This window comes from Lactuca sativa, chromosome 4 (assembly GCF_002870075.4).
Source record: "Lactuca sativa cultivar Salinas chromosome 4, Lsat_Salinas_v11, whole genome shotgun sequence".
NCBI classification, from domain to species: Eukaryota; Viridiplantae; Streptophyta; class Magnoliopsida; order Asterales; family Asteraceae; genus Lactuca; species Lactuca sativa.
In genome coordinates, this window is record NC_056626.2 from 204,301,719 (window position 1) to 204,324,532 (window position 22,814).

At 38.6% G+C, this 22,814-nt stretch overlaps 1 protein-coding gene across 1 annotated transcript; it reads right to left on the reverse strand.

Moving 5' to 3' along the window:
* Positions 1-457: 457 nt before the first annotated feature.
* Positions 458-2,723, reverse strand: LOC111889024 (uncharacterized). Its single transcript, XM_023885151.2, has 3 exons — positions 1,897-2,723; positions 1,499-1,788; positions 458-1,413 (listed from the first exon to the last, which is right to left on the reverse strand). The coding sequence occupies exons 1-3, from the start codon at positions 2,721-2,723 to the stop codon at positions 458-460; spliced, it is 2,073 nt and encodes a 690-aa protein (XP_023740919.2).
* Positions 2,724-22,814: the final 20,091 nt, after the last annotated feature.

Genomic DNA, 22,814 nt, shown 5'->3' on the forward strand with positions numbered 1-22,814 from the left:
ACATCCCCAAACTTTAAACATTGCTCGTCCCGAGCAATAAAAATAGAATAAAAAAATACTCCCTGATGGCATGTCATCTCACATGATATGATAAACCAAGAACGCATATCGTGACGGCTGATCTGTAAGCATAGGCCGAACATTTTCCTTACCACGACTCTCACTTCACCATTAACTACACGGATAGCAAACAAGGGCTGCACACTTGATAAATTTATTAGAACAAAACAAATAATAAGAAATAAAAAAAACAATGATGCAAAAATGAAAATAATTGAAATAAACAAAAAACAAATATAAAACAAAAGCAAAAATAAAACAAAAATAATAATACTAATACTAATAAAAATAAATTTAAAAAAAAATAAAATAAAAATAAAAATAAAAATAAATAAAACAAACAAATTACTCTTCAACCCGCTTCAAATGAAGCACAATCACTTCCTCTTTTCCTTCTCTAAAATGGTGTTTTTCTTGTTGTTTGATCACCCAAATCCTTTCTCTCATTGTCTCTTTTCAAAATCTCGTTGCCCTGCCATTTCGTGTCCCCAAACATTTGAATTTTGATATTTTCATGATTTTCTATTTTAAACTCCTCATGCCTCAACAAATGTTTCATCCTTTTCTTTCCAACCTTCATCAAGTGTTCTGAAGGCCACTTCAACTCTAAATCATATACTTTTTCAAGGGATGGCAAAGATGATTCAATCACACTATCATTCAAGTCATGCTTCTCCTTGACCCGAGTCACTACACTTTTAACTGTGGACTCTTTATTTTTCTCCATGTTACAAGTCACCTTGTTCAAGTGGGTCTCCTTTAAATCTACCAATCCATTTGTAACTCGTATGAATGAGCATTCTTCCACATTAGAAGGTTTTTTGATAGCCTTAAACATATTAAAAGTCTTTTGCTCGTCATTTACTCTCAATGTAACCTCTCCCTTTTTTACATCAATTAAAGCTTCAGCAGTTGCCAAAAATGGCCTCCCTAAAATTATTCCACAATCATCTTCAGCTTCATAATCCAAAATGATAAAATCAGCTGGAATGAAAAGATTATCAACCTTGATAATGATATCCTCTATTTTAACTTCTGGATATACCATAGATCGGTCTGCTAGCTGGAGTGAAACTATGGTCGGTCTAGCTTCACCAAGTCCTAATTCTCGAAAAATTGACAAAGGCATTAAATTGATACTTGCACCAAGGTCACACAAACCAATCTTGTCAAATTTTCCAATTTTGCACGGTAGAATGAAACTACCTGGATCATCCTTCTTCACAGGTAATTTGTTTTTGATTATTGATGTGCAACTTTTCGTCATTGCAACAGTCTCAAACTCTCTCGAAACTCTTTTCCTTGTAAGAACTTCCTTCATGAACTTTGCATATGTGGGCATTTGTTTTAAGGCTTTAAAAAAAAGGATGTTGATATGAAGTTTGAGAAAGGATCTCTAGAAACTTCTTAAATTGCCCATTATCTTCCTTGGATTTACTTTTCCTAGGTGGGAAAGGTAAGGTTGTTGGTGTAACTGTCGCACCAGTTCGAGCATCTTTTTCTTGGGCTTTCTTTTCATTTCCAACACTTGGACTTGAACTTGTTGGACCTTCCTTGTTCACTTTCTTCTTCATGTACTCCTCATCAGTTATGTCCTCAATCTCGACATACTCTTTTTCATCATCTTTCAATTCTTGCTTCTTTTTATGAGTCTCAACACTTACCGGGTGCTGCTCATCATCGGTGACTGGTAAGTCATGATTCTTTGGAGCTAACTCCTTTCCTAATCTAAGTGTGATGGCATTACATTGCATCTTATCATTGAAATTACCTGGATTTTGGGTGTTACTTGGCAACGTTCCAGGTTCTCGTAAGTTCAATGCTTGTGCTAATTACCCTAATTGATTTTCTAAATTTCTCATAGCAATTGCTTGATTCTTTTCACGTGCCTCGGTCTTTTGATCTTGTTTGATCATAAACTCCATCATTGCTTTCTCGAAAGGTGACATCTCTTGATTTGATGAAGGCGTTGCTGGTTTTGAACTACTTCCTGATGCCTGGTGGAATGCACCTCCTTGTGGTCTCACTTGCTGATTTGGCATTTGATAAAACCTTGGTGGGTTTTGAGGCCTTTGCTGAAACTGCTCTTGTTGAGGATGCATTTGTTGTTGTTGTCCACCCCATGAGAAATTAGGATGATTTCTCCATCTTGGATTGTATGTTTCAGAGTATGGATTGTTTTGTCGTGGGAAATTTTGACTTCCCATGAAAAATACAGATTCAGGATTCTGTGGGCACTCACTATAACCATGGACGCCTTGATAAACTGCACAAAAGTCAACCTTCTTCTCTTTCATCCCATTGCTTGACATCATATTCTTCATCATGCTCTTGATTGTGGCCAACTCGGCTGCTAATGCATCATTTTGAGTTGCAAGACAAACTTCAGTTGGTGTACTTCCTTTCGAACCACTTGCATGTACCCTATCTGTGGGCCATTGGAAATTATTAGTTGCTATTCTATCCAATATCTCCACGCTCTCCTCATAGCTCTTTGTAAGTAATGCTCCTCCAGCTGATGTATATACTAGCATGCGTGTTTGAGCATCCAAACCTTGGTAAAATGTCTCGAGTTTCACATCGTCAGGGAGTCGATGTGTTGGACATTTTCTTAGCAAATTGTTCCATCTCTCCCACACTTCCCATAACGATTCACCATCCATTTGTCGGAATGATGTGATGGCGTTTCTTAGATTTGCATTTCGAGTGGGTGGGAAAAATCTTTTTAGGAATTTTTCTCTTAATTCCTCCTAAGTAGTGATGGAATCAGAAGGCAAAGACTCAAACCAGTCTCGAGCTTTCCCTCGTAGTGTGTATGGAAATAATCTCATCCTAAATGCATCAGCCGTCATGCCTCTTTGTTTGAAATTATCGCACATCTGGTTAAAGGAACGCAGATGGGACAAGGGCTCATCACTAGGCATACCTCCAAAGAGACCATTGTTATTGATCATCTGAAACATCACAGGCTTGAATTCAAAATTGTCAGCATTAATTGTTGCGCTGACAATTGGCGGGTTTGTTCCTTCGAAACCTCTGTTTCCATTATTGTTTTCGTTTCTATTATCTCCCATACCTTCTTGATTCCTAAGTCTCCTCAACCCTCTCAAAGTTCTTTCAATCTCCTAATCAAGCGCAAATTCAGGTGGTTTGAATCTTCGACCGGCCAGAGTAAAATATCCTCAAGATGTTTAAGAGTCTAACAACTACCTAATGATCTAACTTAAAAATAAAAATAGTCCCCGGCAACGGCGCCAAAAACTTGTTGACGAAAACGCGTACTCGCAAGTATACGAGGTCGTGCAAGTAATATAGTGGTAAGACCAGATATCGAACCCACAGGGACTATCCTATTCTAAGGAAGAGTGAACTAGGCAATTGATTGCAAAAGTGATTGGTTTTATTAAACTAAGGAAACAACTAAAATAAAATTAAACTAAATTCACCAAGATAAAAATGAAAACTAAAATAATCGAACAAACAAAGAAAACAATTGAACAATTTAACAATTATGAGAAAAACAGGATTCAGTTGACTTATACGGATTCAATGATTCTTCTAATGCAACTAATTTGTCAAACCAATTATATAGAAACGAATAACTTAACACCAACAAAATTTATCAATTACCTCTCGGTCTCATGATTCGATAAAAAAAAAACATTCACTCATATCTCTATGTAGTTTATGATTTTAAAAAGCATTAAGTCCAATGGTTTTGTTAAAAATGCACTAACACACGTCTATGTTAAGTTTAAGCGAGATAACGAAACCGCACATTCATATTCAAACGACGTCACAAATAAAGCTTCTCTCGAAGTCAATATAAGCATGTAAATATTAAATTTAAACCAAGAAACTTAACCCTAACTAACGTTGATCAAGTGTTAGCCAAAATCAAAGTTACCCATCAAAATTTATATTTTTAAAATAAGAACACATTTGAATATGCTATTCGATTTCAACAAAATTAGTTCAAACAAAATCAACTACATTAAAATTATCATCTCACCCTAGTCAACCAAACCCTAAAGATTATTACTCCATAAAATTAAAATTGATAACAGTGGATAAACAAAGTTTAAACATCATATTTAAAACAACCATAAAACTAACACACAATGAAAAGAAAGTTATGAACCGAAAGCAAGTTACGTAGCAGGTGAAACAAAAGTAAATAAATAAACAAAATAACTAGAAAGTCAAATAGAGGACCAAATTGATTTACTTCGTATATGTGATTGCTGCATACGTAGCCTCAAGAACGAAGTCATATGTCCTCTTCAATCGCAACAATCGTGGTGGCTGAAGGAATGGCGGCCATCTTATCTTCGTAGGTATTTTCCGTGCGTATTTTCTTTTATTCGTGCCACCCCCCATTTGATCGCCTAACAATTATTATATAGATCATAATTACATGAATGATCCTCCAACCTTCAAGCATTGCACAAATTTATCCCGTTATCTTTCAACTTTCAGCATGTTACAACTTTAGCCCTTTATCTTTCAACTTTATTTCAAAATTTACTTTAGCTTTTGATTTTCGTCCAGTAAACTAACTTCAACTTCCAAGTCGATTTTGAACTGGAAAACGACTGAATTAGTGAAAACGCAAAACACGAAACTTGTAGATAATTGTGTCTAGTTACCGAAACATCTTGAATCGCCTAAGTCGGAGTCCTGAGGAGCCGGATATGATGAAAACACTGAGACGTGGTCAATCTGCCAAACATCTTTTATTCACCTTATTTTCTCGTGATGAATTTATCTTCTTTCAAATCCGTCAATTCCTTGCTGAAACCATTTGGACATTATAATATGAGTCCAACTCCCACCAAGACTCGGTGAATAAGTGGTGGGGGCCTAAGAAGCCTAGGCAATCTTGTATACACCAGATAAAATCCATCAATTCCTTATAAATTTTTGAACTTCATAAGAGGAAGTCAAACTCCCACCATGACCCGTAGACTAGGCGGTGGGGAACCCATGAAACTCAAGTTGCACTTGTGATGACAAGTGGTGATGGAAGCTGTCAATTCACATGAGAAGCACATGGTGCTATATTATGGATTCCGTGCAAGAAAACCATCTCCCACCAACCTGTAGAATAAGAGGAGGGGACCTAAAAAAACTTAGGTGAACTTGTAAAAACAAGTTAATGAGCCGTCAATTCCTTTAAAAACTTTGGACTTCATAAGAAGAAGCCCAACTCCCATCGTCCAATAGAATAAAAGATGCGGAACACATGCAAGACAGGTCAAAAACCCAACTGAATGGGCACAAAAATACCAACCGGGAAATATTATGTTGATTACACTCATTAACATACATTTATCTTTTTAAGCTCAAAAAATGATATAAATGGTAAAATACGGGGACAAATAAGCTTTTTAGTTCATTTAATGATCAAAAAATGACCACTAAACAGCCTCCTTCTTCTCTTCTTGATCCACACTCCTTCCCTCACCAAATCTTCAAGAAAACACACCAAAAAGCTTCAAACTCACAATGAACAAGGCTTGAACGAAGTATAGAGCTCTGAGGGTGAATGGGGGCGAGCTTGGGATAGATAAGAGGTTTTAAATAGGGTGCAAACCCTTGAAATTTAGGGTTTCATCAGACAGCGGGGACTCGCCGAGTCGCCAACTTAAACGTGTTCCGGATCCCGTCACTACTCGGCGAGCCCGACCTACAACTCGCCGAGTCCAAGGCTAAAAATTAAAAACACTAAGATAAATTTTATGTACTAGGAACCAGGTGCTACAAATCTCCCTCACTTATTTTAGACTTCGTCCTCGAAGTCTGCTGCTCGATCCTAAAATAGCTCGGGGTAATGCTCCATCATTTCTTCCACCGGCTCCCAAGTCCACTCGGACCCCTTTCGGTGCTGCCACTGCACCTTCACTAATTCCACCCTCTTGTTCCTTAGATCCTTCGACTTCCGGTCGAGGATTGCGACTGGGCGCTCAATGTAATTCAGACTGTCATCAACCTGTATATCCTCTAACGGCACCACCGCTGAATCATCCATGAGACACTTCCGCAGCTGGGAGACATGGAAGGTGTTGTGGATCTGGCTGAGCTCGGCTGGCAGATCCAGCCAATATGCCACCTTGCCCACCCGGGCTACAACCCTAAACGGACCAATGAATCTCGGGCCCAACTTGCCCTGCTTCCTGAATCGAATGACGCCTTTCCAAGGCGACACTTTCAGGAGAACCATATCCCCGACCTGGAACTCCAGGTCTGATCGACGCTTGTCAGCATAACTTTTCTACCGACCCTGCGCAGTCTGAAGCCTGCTCCGAACCTGCTGGATTCTCTCAGTCGTCTTGAGCACCACCTCGGTGCTCCCCATGACTCTCTGGCCAACTTCACCCCAACATATCGGGGTCCTGCACCTCCGACCGTACAACATCTCGAATGGGGACGGTCAATAATCGCGTGGCAGCTGTTGTTGTACGAGAACTCAGCCAAGGGAAGATAGGTATCCCAGCTACCACCGAAATCTAGCACGCATGACCGCAACATATCCTCCAAAGTCTGGATGGTCCGCTCACTCTGACCATCCGTCTGTGGGTGATAGGCGGTGCTAAAGTGCAGACGAGTGCCCAACTCATCATGAAACTTCTTCCAAAACCTGGAAGTGAACCGCACATCTCGATCTGATATCACTGACACTGGCACCCCGTGCCGTGCCACTATCTCCCTGATATAGATATCGGCCAACTTTTCGGCCGAGATACTTTCCTGAATCAGAATAAAATGGGCGCTCTTGGTCAATCGATCCACGATGACCCAAATCAAATCTACTCCTCGCGCCGTCCGGGGAAGCTTTGTGATAAAATCCATCGTAATATCCTCCCATTTCCACAACGGGATGTCCAACGGCTGCATCTTGCCATGCGGTCTCTAATGCTCGGACTTGACCTTCCTGCAGTTCAAACACCGCTCGACGTACCACGCCACATCCCGCTTCATGCAGGGCCACCAATAGTCTAGACGAAGATCCCTATACATCTTCGTCGCCCCTGGATGAATAGAGAATCGGGATTTGTGCGCCTCCTCCATCAAGATCTGGCGCACGCCTCCATGATATGGCACCCACACCCTACGGTGTAGTGTCAATAACCCCTGGCTATCATAATCAAAGGAGGTGACTTGACCCACTATTCACTCACTTTTTCGATGTTCCTCCTTCATAGCCTCCTGTTGAGCCTCCCGAATCTGCTCCAACAGGGGAGTCACCACAGTCATCCTCATGCAAATATCCCTGATCGGCGCCGCCTTGCGGCTAAGCGCATCGGCCACCACATTGGCCTTCCCCGGGTGGTAAAGGATCTCGCAATCATAATCCTTCACCACGTCCAACCACCGACGCTGCCTCATGTTCAGATTCGGCTGATCCATGAGGTACCTCAAACTCTTGTGGTCCGTGTAAATGGTACATCGAACCCCGTAGAGGTAATGCCGCCAAATCTTGAGGGCGAAGACCACTGCCCCCAGCTCTAAATCATGCGTCGGGTAGTTCGCCTCGTGAGGCTTCAGCTGCCTCGAGGCATAAGCAATGACATGACCCCTCTGCATCAATACTGCGCCTAAGCCTAAGATAGACACATCACAGTATACCACAAAATCCTCTACGCCCTCGGGCAGGGCTAAGATTGGCGCCTCGCAAAATCTCTGCCTCAGAATCTCGAACATTGCCTGCTGCTCAGGCCCCCATCGAAAGACCATGGCTTTCCTAGTCAACCGTGTCAGGGGTACGACTATCTTGGAGAAATCCCGAATGAATCTCCGATAGTAACCTGCCAATCCTAGGAAACTCCGAATCTCGGATGGAGACTTCGGAACCTCCCATCTCATCACGGCCTCCACCTTGGCCGGGTCTACCTAAATCCCGTTCTGGTTGACGAGGTGCCCAAGAAACTACACTTCGCGCAACCAAAACTCACACATGGAGAACTTGGCGTACAAGCTCTCCCTCCTCAAGGTCTCCAAAACCTCTCTCAAATGCTCCTCGTGCTCCTCCTGTGTCTTAGAATAAACCAAGATGTCATCAATGAAAACTATCACAGACCGATCCAACATCGGTCTACACACATGGTTCATGAGGTCCATGAACGCGGCAAGAGCATTGGTGAGCCCAAACGACATCACCACGAACTCATAATGGCCATAGCGCGTCCGAAATGTGGTCTTCTGTACATCCTCCTCTCTGACCCTCATCTGATGATAACCTGAACGCAAATCGATCTTGGAGAACCAAGATGCTCCCTGCAACTGGTCAAAGACGTCATCAATCCTCAGGAGTGGGTAACGGTTCTTCACCGTTACCTTATTCAGCTCCCGGTAATCTATACACATCCGATGCGACCCGTCCTTCTTCTTCACAAACAGGATTGGGGCTCCCCAGGGTGAACTGCTCGGTCGAATAAATCCTTTGTCTAGTAGCTCCTGCAGTTGCGTAGACAACTCCTGCATCTCGGGAGGAGCCAACCGATAGGGTGCCTTGGCTATTGGAGCCGCACCAGGAACTAGGTCGATTCTGAACTCCACCTGACGCTCCGGAGGTATTCCAGGAAGCTCCTCTGGGAACACATCAGCGTAGTCTCGCACCACTGGAACCTCGCTCACCGTCGCCTTACCCGTCTCTCGGGTATCCATAACATACGCAACATATCTCGCGCAACCCTGCTGAAGGTAGCACCTAGCTCTCGCTGCTGAACATACTATAGGTCCACGCTGTGGCCTCTCGCCGTGGATCACCAACTCTCCCCCACTTGGGGTCCTGACCCGCACTAGTTGCTGCGCGCAATCTGTCACCGCCCCATTAGGGCTCAACCAATCCAAGCCTATAATCACCTTGTTCCCACGCAACGGGATGGGAACCAAATCCACCAAATAGCGCTCCTCAAATAACCTCAGAACACAATCCCTGAACACTGCTGATGCTCGTACTGATCTATCATCGGCAATCTCTACCTCTAAAGGACAATCCAAAATGCCCAAAGACTCAGTAAACCTCTTGCTAAGCGCAAGGGAAACAAATGACCGGGTGGCACCCGAGTCAAACAACACCTGGACAGGAATACCGTTCACATGGAACGATCCTAATGCATATACACAGAGCACATATCAATATCATAACATTACAAAAATAAAGTAGAGGGAAAGAATCATACTCGTCACCACATCGGGTGCGGCGCATGCCTCCTCTGCCGTCAGCTGAAACGCCCGGCTCCTCACCACTGGAGCCTCTGCCTTGCCCTACTGGCCATCTGTAATCCGCAGGGTAGCTGGAGCCGGCACCTTACCCGGCGCTGATGCTGTCAACTGGGGGCACTTGGCCTTCTTGTGGCCCCTCTGGTTGCAGTGAAAACACAGCAACTCCGATGTCTGAATCACAGGTGCACGGGCAATACAATCCCTGCTGAAGTGCCCTAACTTGCCGCACTTGTAGCAGCCTGACGATCCCAACTTGCACGCTCCCTCGGGCGTCTTGCCGCATTTCCTGCAGCGGCCCCGCCCCTGTTGGCCTTTCGGCCCCGCATCTGATCCCTTGGGCTTCTTCCCTGAAGCCCCCATAACATGCCCCTCCTCCGCTTTCCTCTTCCGGATGTGCTACAGATCTATCTCCCTCTCCCTTGCCTTGGCAATCATAGAGTCCAAAGTGAGGCAAGCTGAAAAACTGACATGCTCCCGAATATCAGCTCGGAGCATATCATGGTAGCGGGTTCTCCTCATATCCTCGTCACCCGTGTACTGGGGCACCAGCAACGCCCTCTCCCAGAACTTGGCGATGATCTCCGCCACAGTCTCCGTCGTCTGTCTCATATCTAGGAACTCCTGGCCAGCTGCTGAAGCTCGACAGCCGACGCAAACTCTGCCCTGAACCTGGTCACGAAGTCCGACCAGGTCATAGCCTCAACAGTCGAGGCTCCCAACGAGTCACCAACGGACTCCCACCAATCCATAGCTCGATCTCTCAAACATCCTGCTGCATATCTCACCTTCGACCCCTCAGGGCAGAAGCTAGTCAACTGTGCAGACTCAATGTATGCAATCCATCGTCTGGCAGCTATGGGGTCCTTCGCCCCGTGAAAATCCGGCACACCACTGCTCCGAAAGTCCTTGAAGGACAGCGTGCGAGATCCCGACTGGCCAGATTCCATGTCGCTCCTGAATGCCCGGAGGCGATCCTCCATCAACTCCAATATCCTTTCCTTGATCGACCCGAAGATAATGGGGGTCGACTCAAGGATGCCTCTGGTGATCTCTGACGCGATGAACTCGTGTAGCCCCTCATCTACTGGCTTGAAACCTGATCCTGAACCCGATCCCTCTCCTGTATTGCCAACTGTAGGCCTCGAGCGTAGTACCACCATTCTGAAATACAAAAGAAATAACAACTGTTAGCTATACTGATACCTCTGGAGGGATCACACCTACTACAAGTTCCCTGGTCTTATCTTGACCTTCCTCGATTCGGGTACGGATCCTCTGCTTTCAATAGTACGGGCCCATACTACCTTCCACATCTATCCGTACCTTCTCCAAGGACTGCCTTGACTCCACCAGTTCCCTTTCACTACCGCTGATCTCTACTACTCTTATCCTAGGCTTACCCTAGGAAACCTCTGACTCCACCCAACCCAGTCGTCAGCTGCTGAAGGTCTCTTGGTGATGCCAATTAGCTATTACCTGAATACAATCACATGTGACGAGGCTCGGATAATCCTTCGAGTAAGGGACTCATCCCTACAACGGTTAGGACTCAAACAAGAGCTACGCAATAGGGTCAAATCCAACACTCTGAGATTATTCAACCCTGATCACATGTGACCTTAACGTATTCACCTAACAGCTAACTCCCATCACTCAAAGCCCACATAGCACAAAGAAAACAACATTTGGACAAAAGGAAACAATCTCAAGCAACTCTATCCTCGTAGAGAAAAACTGAACTAGCATACAATGCTAAACTCGTACTATCAGGCATAACCTAAACAGGCTATCCTACTGCTGTCTACTCAGTTCTAGCATGCAACTTTTCATACACTGAAGCACATAAAGCAGGCACATAAGGCATCACGCATAGATCCTTAGTCCTATTCTAGCATGCTATTCTACTGAAACTGATAAACATAACATAAGCTTGTATGGGTACTTTGGGGAATACTTACTTGAGCTCGGCCGGTCGTGCACATCACACATTTTGTTCTTTCTTAAAACCCTTTACTTAGCCTTTTAGAAAACATTTTCTTTTTCCCATAATCTTTTAATCCCTCGATTTGAGTTCAAACACCCCCGAAGGTGTGTCCGACTCCCTCAAACCAGGGCTCTGATACCAACTTGTAACATCCCAAAAATACGAGCCAAAATTTTCGTTTTTAAAACATGTACTTAGCAAAACATTTAGGAATAAATCATTCAACGATCATATCATTTCACAAAAGATGTTGCATGTCGGGAAAACATTGTCATAAACATAAAAGTGTCAGAGTACAATTCCCCAGGAAGATATCATAATGCGGAATACAAAGCATGTGTGTGATGTACCGCTACCGAGTCAGCTCCTTCCCCTTCAAAAAAGAGGTACCTGAAACCAAAACTAAAAACTGTAAGCACGAAGCTTAGTGAGTTCCCCCAACATACCACATATCATACAATCACATAACATACATATATTGTCAGGCATATCTGGGTGCCCGACCTACCCCTTCGGTCCTCTCGACCGGATACTGACTAGTATATTTGGGAGTTGGCCTCCCCTTCGGTCCTCTCGACCGTATACTGACCAGTATAACTGGGAGCTTGCCTCCCCTTCGGTCCTCTCGACCGGATACTGACTAGCATATATGGGTGCTGGTCTCCCCTTCGGTCCTCTCGACCGGGTACTGGGGACTATTTCACCCCCTACTACTACCAGATAACACATATATCTCATAATCTATCTAGCATGGCTGGGCATGACCGCCCCTTCGGCCCTATCGACCGATAATCTGGGGACTATCTCCCCCTACTGTCACTAGCACATAGCAGCATATCATACTAGCACATAAACATTTCATAGGTAGTAGCAACCTTAGATGAATATGACGGAGACAATCATCTATCATACAACTCCTACTGGTGGGCCGGCATTGTGGCCGTAGACCCACCGCTACTGGAAGGTAACTCACCTCAAAGTAGCCGCTGATCTGTGTGGGAACCGACTGCCTTTTGCTGCTGCTGCTCCGGAAATCCTCCGGCTATAATTCCCACAAGACCCTTATTCAAACACTGCTAACCGACCTCGGGGTAAAATGACCATTTACCCCTAACCCAACCAAGAATCAAGTCAAAGTCGCTGCCAGTTGGCCCGACTCGTCGAGTTGGATTGCCAACACGCCGAGTCCTTATCCCTTTGTCTGACTAAAACTCGTCTCTACTCGTCGAGTTAGGCATAGACTCGACGGGTTTTCCTTCTAAACCAAAGGCCAATAATCCTTCATCCTACTCGCCGAGTTGTATGAACAACTCGCTGAGTTCATCTTCATCCGAAGAACACTCTATGTTGAGACTCGCCGAGTTGTATGAACAACTTGCCGAGTCTGTTCTTGAGGCAAGAAGATTGCCTTGAACTCGCCGAGTCATGGCATTGACTCGCCGAGTTACTTCATGAGTGAGTCTGGATTCCGACCCACTGAGTCACACCCAATGACTCACTACTCCAACCTGCAAATACGAAAAGGGGGAAAACTCGGTGACTCGCGACTCGACTCGCTGAGTCGGCCACATGCAAAAACTATATACGCAATTCTGCTTGAATCCAGCTCATGACATTCATAGATCTGGGTTTCTAGGGCCTGATTAACACGTAAAGTTTCCAACTTTACGTGTCAATAAACACCCATGAGGATTCTAGGGCTCAAAATGCACCAAAAGAGTAGATCTAGGGCTTTCATGCAATATGGCTCCATAAAGGCAGTAGATCCAAGCTCCTGGAGCTCAATCATGCCTAGATCTAGAGGCTAAACAACTTATTACCAACCCTAATGCACAAAAAAGCTTGGGAAAGGCTCAAGAAGGAATTCATGGAGCTACAAAGGACAATAAGCATGAAAACAGAGGGATACTAAGTTATACCTCCAGGAAATCACTGAGATAACCCAAATATGTCTAGCCTCCTTCTTCTCTTCTTGATCCACATTCCTTCCCTCACAAAATCTTCAAGACAACACACCAAAAAGCTTCAAACTCACAAGGAACAAGCCTTGAACGAAGTATAGAGCTCTGAGGGTGAATGGGGGCGAGCTTGGGACGGATAAGAGGGTTTAAATAGGGTGCAAACCCTTGAAATTTAGGGTTTCATCAGACAGCAGGGACTCGTCGAGTCTAGAATATGGACTCGCCAAGTCGCCAACTTAAACGTGTTTCGGATCCCGTCACTACTCCGCGAGTCGGACCTACAACTCGCCGAGTCCAAGGCTAAAAATGAAAAACACTAAGATAAATTTTACGTACCAGGAACCAGGTGCTACAAGAAAATAACCCAACTATTTTCATAAATAACATAATACAAACATAATACGTAAAAATAACCTAATACAAACGACATACAAAAAAAAAAAAAAAAAAAAAAAAAAAAAAAAAAAAAACTAATACAAAGCAATACATATAAATAACCTAATATAGATGCAATACAAATAAATAATAAATAACCTACTATAAATGCAATACAAATTAAAAATACGTGAGATCTTTGATAAGATTACAAAGGGCTTCATAGTCTAATTTCAACTCGTTGCTAATGGATTTGTATTCCTCTTTAGCCACCTCCAAGATGAGTTCATCAGCATCATTCGGACGTGCGTCTTCAATTTTGTTATAAAGATCGTTGATTAACAAAATTTATGTATTTATTTCATACCATTTTTCTTTAATATCAAGGGTGTTACGATAGTTTTCTGAGGTCGTTTGAGTATCAGCGTTGAAGGTATAGGTTAAATGGGGCCAAAACATTGTATCATTCAACATGTCGGTAATATGTTTCTTCCTCCACTTCATTTACCATGTCCTCCTCACTAAACCCTATATTTGGTTTATCTTTTTTCTACAATACAAGGTCTACTTTAGAAGACCACTAACTAGCAACATCTATTCAGTGCCTCGTCAATGACTAGGTGCTCGTCTTCGTCTTCTTTCCCGACTTTGTTGATGCGTCACTTGACATACGAACAGGTTGGTGCGAGGAAGAAGCAATTAAGGTCGTGGATGATGTTTCGTACTTATACTTCTTTCCTCAATGAGGTTCGACAACAGAAGGTGGTGGACTTTGCTGCCTTGGGGGAGATTCCACACGGTTCATAGTCAAATTCACATAACGAACATAATACCACTCAAGGATCTCTGTCTTTGTTGCCACGATAACACGTGGCTGGTTGTTAGGCTGCAAATATTAGATTTTTAGTTTAACAGGAAAAAACAGTGGAGTGTATAACTATATATAATTATAATATAGTTAACATACCAAAGACACGTTTATTATATAATGACATTAATCCCAAGATAGTATTGTTTTTCTTCTGCACACCCTCATTTGTGGCAATTCTTTCAGTGTGTGAATAGCAAACTGCCTTGCCTTTGGGAACGTCTCCCAAACCCACATCTATGGGATAAAAAGGAAAGTATGATGATATTATGGCATAAAAATGATAGTAAAATGCTATTATGGTATCAAAATGAAACTAAGATGCTATTATAGTATAAAAACAAAAGTATGATGCTATTATGGCATAAAAACAATAATATAATGCTATTATGATATAAAAACGAAACTAGGATGCTATTATAGGATGAAAATGAAAGCACGATGTTATTATGGCATAAAAACGAAAGTACAATACTATTATGGTATAAAAGGAAACTATGATAATTATTTAAAATTCCATTTGAAACTAACGTTAAACGGAAGTATAAAACCGAAAACGGTATATTTATGTATTTTCGTCAACTCAGGATTGGTCCGCATAAATAGTTTAAATTTTTATATTTTCTCAAACATTCCATATATCAACCCCGAATTATAGGTCCATAAATATGTACCCCATGCAAACTTGCAATTTTGATTTTAATTATTATAATTACTTTTGTATTTATAAACCAGTTATTTAAATTATCAACAAGCTTATATACTAACGTTGGAATGCACGTATTAGCGTCCCGTCCGTGGAGACCTTTCAACACAAAAACAAGTTGGATAAGCATTACCACATCTTCATCCACAAGTCGCTGATATTTTGGAGACTTAATGTACTCTTCTATATTTCTCAGCCGCAAAGTTGCATATGTAATGTTTGGGAACAACCGAGCCCGAAGATTTGAATTTAGCCGCCCTTTTTCTTCGTGGAGTAAATCGACACAAGGACTAACTCATAACCCACTTATAAAATATACTCCGTTTCACCAAAATACAACTGGACCCCCCTTATCTCAAACTGAAACCTCCTCGCTTCAAACATCCTTTAAGACCATACTTCATGCAACATCATCAAACGCACGAGTAAAGGGTCACCATTGGGGACATGCATTCCTAACAATTTCTCAAACGGTGAAGCTTCAAATAATGCTCGTTTCAATTTAGTTAGTCGTGTAAAATAGTCTTTAATGATGGTACCCACGACGCCTTTTAAAGTTAAATTAGCTTTTTGTCCGAGATTATCGTGCTACAAAACAATTATATATATATATATATATATATATATATATATATATATATATATATATATATATATATATATATATATATAAGGTTAGTAATTATCTATAAAAAAACAAAGATTTAAAAGTGCAATAAATAGCAACGTACTTTCAATGATTGTTTTTATATCTTAGTGAAAAAAAATCAAAAAGGGAAAAACATAACAACATACTTTCAATGATTTGTGTATAAAAGGTAATAAACTGAAACTACATTGCTATAATAAGGTAGAGATAAAAGAAATAGCAACTTACTTTTCAATGATTATTTTTTATAGCTTAGTGAGAAAAAAAATCGAAAAAGGGAAAAAATAACAACGTACTCTCAATGATTTGTGTATAAAAGGTAATAAAGTGAAACTACATTGCTATGTACTTTCACTGATTATTCTTCATAACAACATACTTTCAACGCTTTGTGTATAAAAGGTAATAAATTGAAACTACATTGTTATAATGGGGTATACAAAAAAACAAAAAAAAAATGGGCATTCTGCAGAGCAAATGGTGATTTCACGGAGCACCCTCTGCGAATCGACCTATATGCTCCGCAAAATGGTTCTTCTCCAAAAACAGAATTAAGGTTTTTTTATTGCTTCTAATTGATATCTTTAACGAATTTCTCTACTAATCGATGACTGGATCCATCTACCTTCGTCTGTAAGTCTTGACGATTCACATAAATAGATCCACCATAGGTATCGACAAGGGAGGAAGCAGCAGATGTCAGCAAAGAAAGTAGCAGAGGTCAATGAAGGTCGACGAGGAAGCAGCAAAATTAACCAAACTCGGAATCAGAATTGACTAACTTACAAGCAGCAAAATACCCCTACATTATTTACCAAAATGTCATTCCTCAGAGAACACCAGCATTTCGTAAAGCCCGTAGAGATCCCCTCCGCAAAATGTGTGTAAATAGCTGGAAATTCAATTTTTTGTGACTAACTTTTGAAATTTGCCCTAAAAATTGTCTATTTATGGCAAAATCCCGAAAGTTAAAACACTAATTTAGCAATAGTAAGATGTGTAAGACGTATCCATTCCTTTTGAAGTCTACTACAATAAGAAAAAGAAACGTACATAATGTAGTAAAAGTGACGGTTCATTAGGTTGGTGGGTGTGGCCAATATGTTGTAATGTGTTAATGCACCAAAAAGGTGTTACCTCACATGTCATGTCAGTATGGTGTTATAACATCAATTAAAGGAATTAGACAACTTGTTATAACACCCTAACCTCTATTTTCCATGTCATCATTTCTTTTTATTTTTCAATTTTTTTTCTTTTTTCAATCTCTTTTATTTGATTTATTTATTTTTTGGTTTCCAATTTGTTTATTTATTCACGTTATATTATTTATATAAAAACATGCAATTTAATTAAATCCTAAATTGACCAAAACATTAGAAACAAAAAATAACATTACACAAAAAATACATTGAATGCAGGAAAAAATAAACAAAAAAAGGAAAAAAATCATAGTCCTAAAAACAAAAAAAACGATACACCAGTCATCCAAATATTTATTCTAGATCATCTACTTCATCTTTTGGAGCACTTGCACTTGTCGTGGTCTCATATTTTCATCGCTAGTCTGAATAATTGCTAAATCCCTCGTCATTTGATTTTCCTTCGCTTTCTTACGAAGGAACTGCAAGTGCTCACGTTGCACTTCAACCTCTAGTTGTGCGATTAAATTATGTTGGTCAAACTTTTCTTTAACTTCTGCCAACTCTTGTGCCATTCTGTCGGCTTTGTCCCTGTGTCGTTGAACATGCTTCACTTTCACATCCGACCGGTCAATGTGGGGAGGGGGTGAGATCTCTTCGATGTTGTCGGGGATTTCATATGTGTCGACGTTGAGGTTTATGTTAGTTTGTGTGTCTGAAACGTCAAACGATCCTGAACCACACGACCTCTTCGATTGTACTTCCAACAATGTTGGCGTTTTAAGCTATTTTGGATCGTTTCTCACCATCTCCCAAAAATTTTTGTACTCGAAAACATGACCCATTTCGACATGATATTACTCCCTCGCAGCTTTGAACACATCGAAATTATTCGCACCACTTTCTTTTTGCAAAGAAAGTTTTGTTGTAGATCTCATTAAACTTTGTGCACTTCCGACTAATTGGAGTCCACTTGCTACTAAATGTATCAGTATTGCGATATGCCCCGTCTTTCTTCAAAATTGTGTAAAAAGTCGAGCACTTCCCAAAAACCATCCCTCTTTATATCATTTTCTATAGTCAAGGTTGTAGAACTCGTTACTCGGTACCTGTTCGGCCGACTATCGAGTAGCGAGTACTCGGGGAGTACTCGAATTTGGAAATTTGTGTAGAAATATTTTTAGGGAAATTATATATGTCAAAAATGATAAGATAAAATCATAATTTGATTGAAATATATAACAAAATTGGATACAAGTGAATACACAAAAAATGAAAAACACATAATGGTCTCACTTCGTGAATAATTACTGAAAATTTAAGATATATATGTAGTAATAATCACATGTGTATGTGTTAAATAATAAATCATTAAGTATATTATACATATTAATCACCGAGTTGACCGAATTTCACAACACTACTCGGTTCGTAAGGGGCCGATTGGGGAGTACTCGGGATTATATAACTCGCCTCGGCAAGGGGGGGGGGGGGGAGAGTAGCGAGTACTCGGAGGAGTAATCGGCCAACTCAGTGAGTTTTATAACACTGCCTATAGTTAGATTTTTTGAAGTCCCGTACCACGACACAATCAGCGTGTATTGCTCATATGGTGTCCACCATAGAGGAGGTTCTTCTTCTCCTTCAGTTTCAACGATTGATTTCCCTTTCTTTTTCCCTTTCCCACCAATTCTCCGACTACCTCCTTCTTGTGTATTGGGAACCGTATCTTGTGTGGATGGTGGATATGTGGTTGTTTGCGGCATGGAAGAGAAAGTGTGGAAAATGTTTTGTTGAATGTTTGAGTTTTGTTGCATGTAGAGCAATGTAGAAAATTGCATTGTGCGTGACAAGATATTAAAAAGGTTTCCATTGTTGAATCGGTTCATATAGTTCTCGTATGGTGCGAACCCTATCGAAGCAGATGTGTGTGTTTGGAGGAGGGGTGTTGGGGTTTTGTTCCATATTTGGTTGAATGATAAAATGACTGTTTTTTGTAATAAAATGAGAGAAAGAGAAGAATGGTGTAGATAAAAAATGAGTGAATGATTGGAATATATATATATATATATATATATATATATATATATATATATATATATATATATATATATATATATATATATATATATATATATATATAGCTAGAATCTATTGTAACTCACAAATATTGTGCTATCGTGTAACTTAATTTGAACCATTGGATGAAAAGGATGAATGGCAATATCATAGAGTGTATACCTTTAAAATAGAATAGTATGCACCATATAATTAAACAAAAACTTCATCATAAGGTTATTTTAGTCAATTATGATGAAGTTTTTTTTTTGGAAACGGCAAACGAATTAAGTGGAGCCTACTCGCAATATTTCAACGAGTACCCCGGGTTCGAGCTCCTTTACAGGGCAAACCCAGCCCCCATAGGGATTTCCAGGGAAAAATTCTCCATATGTGGCACCACAAGAGGTAGTTTAAGGGAATAGAACTCCCGACCTCACGCCCCACATGGGTATAATTAATTCTCTTACTTTAAATCTTTGAAAATTTTGAGAATTTGAATGATGATTATCAAATTTATATTATTTACATTAAGAATTTTTATTTTTTTAAAAAGAATATATAGTACCTGTTTGTATTCATGACAGAATATGTTTTCATTTTTAAATGAATATGAATTTATTTAAGCAAAACATTTTTAATGAAATATTAACTAGAAATATATATATATATATATATAGAGAGAGAGAGAGAGAGAGAGAGGTGGGCTCAATTGAAAAAATAAAAAAGGTTGAGAATGAGGGAATCATTCTCAGCCACTCATTTAATCTAAGCATAAAAGACACGAAGACAAACTTGTAAATATCGTAATAACCTTCAATCTCAAATACGTAACTATAGAGAATTCGATAACTGTTCGTTCATCATCAAAATTTTTCCTCCAACCTTCAATAATCATCCAGATTTCTTCAACTAAACCGGAATTTCTTCGCTGTTCATGAAATTAGAATCGGAGTTCTGGACTCGCAGTCACAGTCGACATTGAGGGACTTAGAATCGGTAATCACATGTTCCCAATCGGATTTTCGGAAATCAAAATCAAATTGAGAAATCGACCAGAGATAGGATGTCGCATCTGAAGTCGAAATCGGAAGTATATGATGATTTGGAATTGATAACTTGATGTTTTTAACATTTTTAAAATAGTTTACTTGTTTGCACTCCAACTGTTTGATGAAATGCATAAACTAAATTAGCACGTTATATTCACATATGAATATGTTTTCTCACCTGAATCAGTATATGATTATTAGAAACACAAAACAAATATGCAAGTCTGTATGTTATTCATATGTGAATAACATATAAAAATTATATAAATTTGTCAAAATACCTTCAATATTCATAAGTGAATATACCTTGTAATATTCATATGTGAATATACTGCGTAATATTCATAAGTGAATATATCATCTAATATTCACATGTGAATATTACAGAATTCACAAGTGAATATACTCTGTAATATTCACATGTGATATACAATATAATACTATGTAATATTCACATATGAAATATCATTTAATACTCATAAGTGAATATACTATCTAATATTCACAAGTGAATATACTATGTTAATATTCACAAGTGAATTCATTGTCCAATATTAAAATATGAATATACTATGTTTATTATATGCTATATTCATATATGAATGATACTTAGATTGTAAAAAAAAAAATCATACTTTTTATTCATAAGTGAATAACGAATGTACTGTAATAAAACCTGATGCATTGTTATTCATTTATGAATAACGATAGCTGAAAATATAAAAAAAAAATTATTTTATCTTAAAACTATATCAATATGGATGTCTATTTGTAGAGAATAAAAAATCATGAATTTTGGTATATTTAAAATTATTTTTTGATAAAAATAGCTTATAAAAATTAAAAAAAATGAAAAAACTATGTTTTTGTATATATTAAGGTAATGATTAGCATAGTTTAAGGAAATATGTTATGTTGGAAAACACATGTGCATTCGTTTCTCATTTCCGCCGGTACATTAGAGGCTTTTGCGGTAAAAATAAATGATTGACTGAGAATGATTCCCCCATTCTTAAACTTTTTTTTTCTCAATTGAACCCTCCTATATATATATATATATATATATATATATATATATATATATATATATATATATATATATATATATATATATATATATATATATATATATATATATATATATATATATATATATATATATATATATATATATATATATGGAAAAATGAATATACCCTTAAGGATATATAATGATAGATACCCTAACTCACTATAATACGTCGTTTTGTTTGATATATTCATTATAATGTTCTTAAACTTCAACCCCTAACTTGATTTACTTTCAATATTTTTGAAATTTCACTATTATCTTCCTTTTACATCACATGTTTATGTCGGTCTCCTACTAGGCTTTATATATTATAGTTAAAATGAAAATTATGTAAGATGAAGATAAATGTAAAATTTATATAAATCTTGGAATTAAATCAAGTTAGAAGTTGAATTAGAAGAACATTGGACAATTACGATGTGTATATATGATACAAAACAACGTAATATTGTGATTTGGGTACTTAAGCTTATATACCCTTAAGGGTATATTCACTTTTCCCATATATATATATATATATATATATATATATATATATATATATATATATATATATATATATATATATATATATATATATATATATATATATATATATATATATATATATATATATAAAACGAAACACATTCCTAAAAATAATTACATCAAAAACAAAAAGACCATACTAAAATATAAAATCCATTTTTAAATTTATATACTTTTTAAAGAATTACATAAAAAAAACATACATATTCTTTCAAGAATGTGTTGTTCTTCTTGTATGAATACAAAAAAATCTACATATCGAAAAAGTTACATCACAACATTAAAAATCTACATAAGTTTAACCGAATGAAATTGTATTGTTGAGTACAAAGCTTCCGCTAACTGTTAATTTTTGAGAAAATGTTTATTTTCTCATTTTGAAATCGGACTCCAACATTTTGCTTGATGGTTGTCTTTCAACCTTTTCTTATCATCACATCTGAACATACAAATCTACCTCCTCTAATAAACAAAACCTATAATTGGCCACATGTCCCTTTTCTACAATGCATACTTGCCACGTGTCATGTATTCATTTAAATCCTATTTTCTAAATTTTCTAAATTTAAAAAGTTTTATAAACACAACAAATATTAAAAAAACCGTATAAATTGCATAACTTTAGGAGAAAACCCGATTTTTTTTCATCTTTATCATTTTCTGATCATATAAACATTCAAATTCAAATTTCAAATAAAAAAATTCATGTTGTTTTGGAAACAATATCAATTTACGTTCAATTTCATTCACTGCATATCTTATCTTATTTTGACTGTTTTGAATATTTATATGAATCCCAAAAAATCAGGAATTCCAATTTACTCATATATTAACTCCGTTTATATTCTGCATTCTTGTCTTCAACATCCATTCTCATCTTCAGTATTACGATTTCTGCATCTGCATTCTGCACGTTGTTGACATAACAAATCTGGTGAGTTCATCATCATAACTGAAAATATAAAACCATTTTGTGAAAATATATTAAAACCAATGCAGCTATGTTTGCTATTTTTTTTTAAATTAAATGATTATTCGCAATTTGTGTTTTCATATTATTTGATGTTCTTTGAAGTTTGATCTTCATGTTTTTGTTCGACATAAAATGTTCCCAGGGGTATTATAGTCTTT

Bases quoted from the DNA above. Each gene is read 5' to 3' on its own strand.
- LOC111889024 (XM_023885151.2), bottom strand. From the start codon at position 2,723: ATGGATGGTGAATCGTTATGGGAAGTGTGGGAGAGATGGAACAATTTG. The intron at 1,789-1,896 runs GTAATTAGCACA...CATCACACTTAG, and splicing joins AATTTAGAAAATCAATTAGG to ATTAGGAAAGGAGTTAGCTC. The intron at 1,414-1,498 runs GTAAATCCAAGG...TTTTTTTTAAAG, and splicing joins ACCTTTCCCACCTAGGAAAA to CCTTAAAACAAATGCCCACA.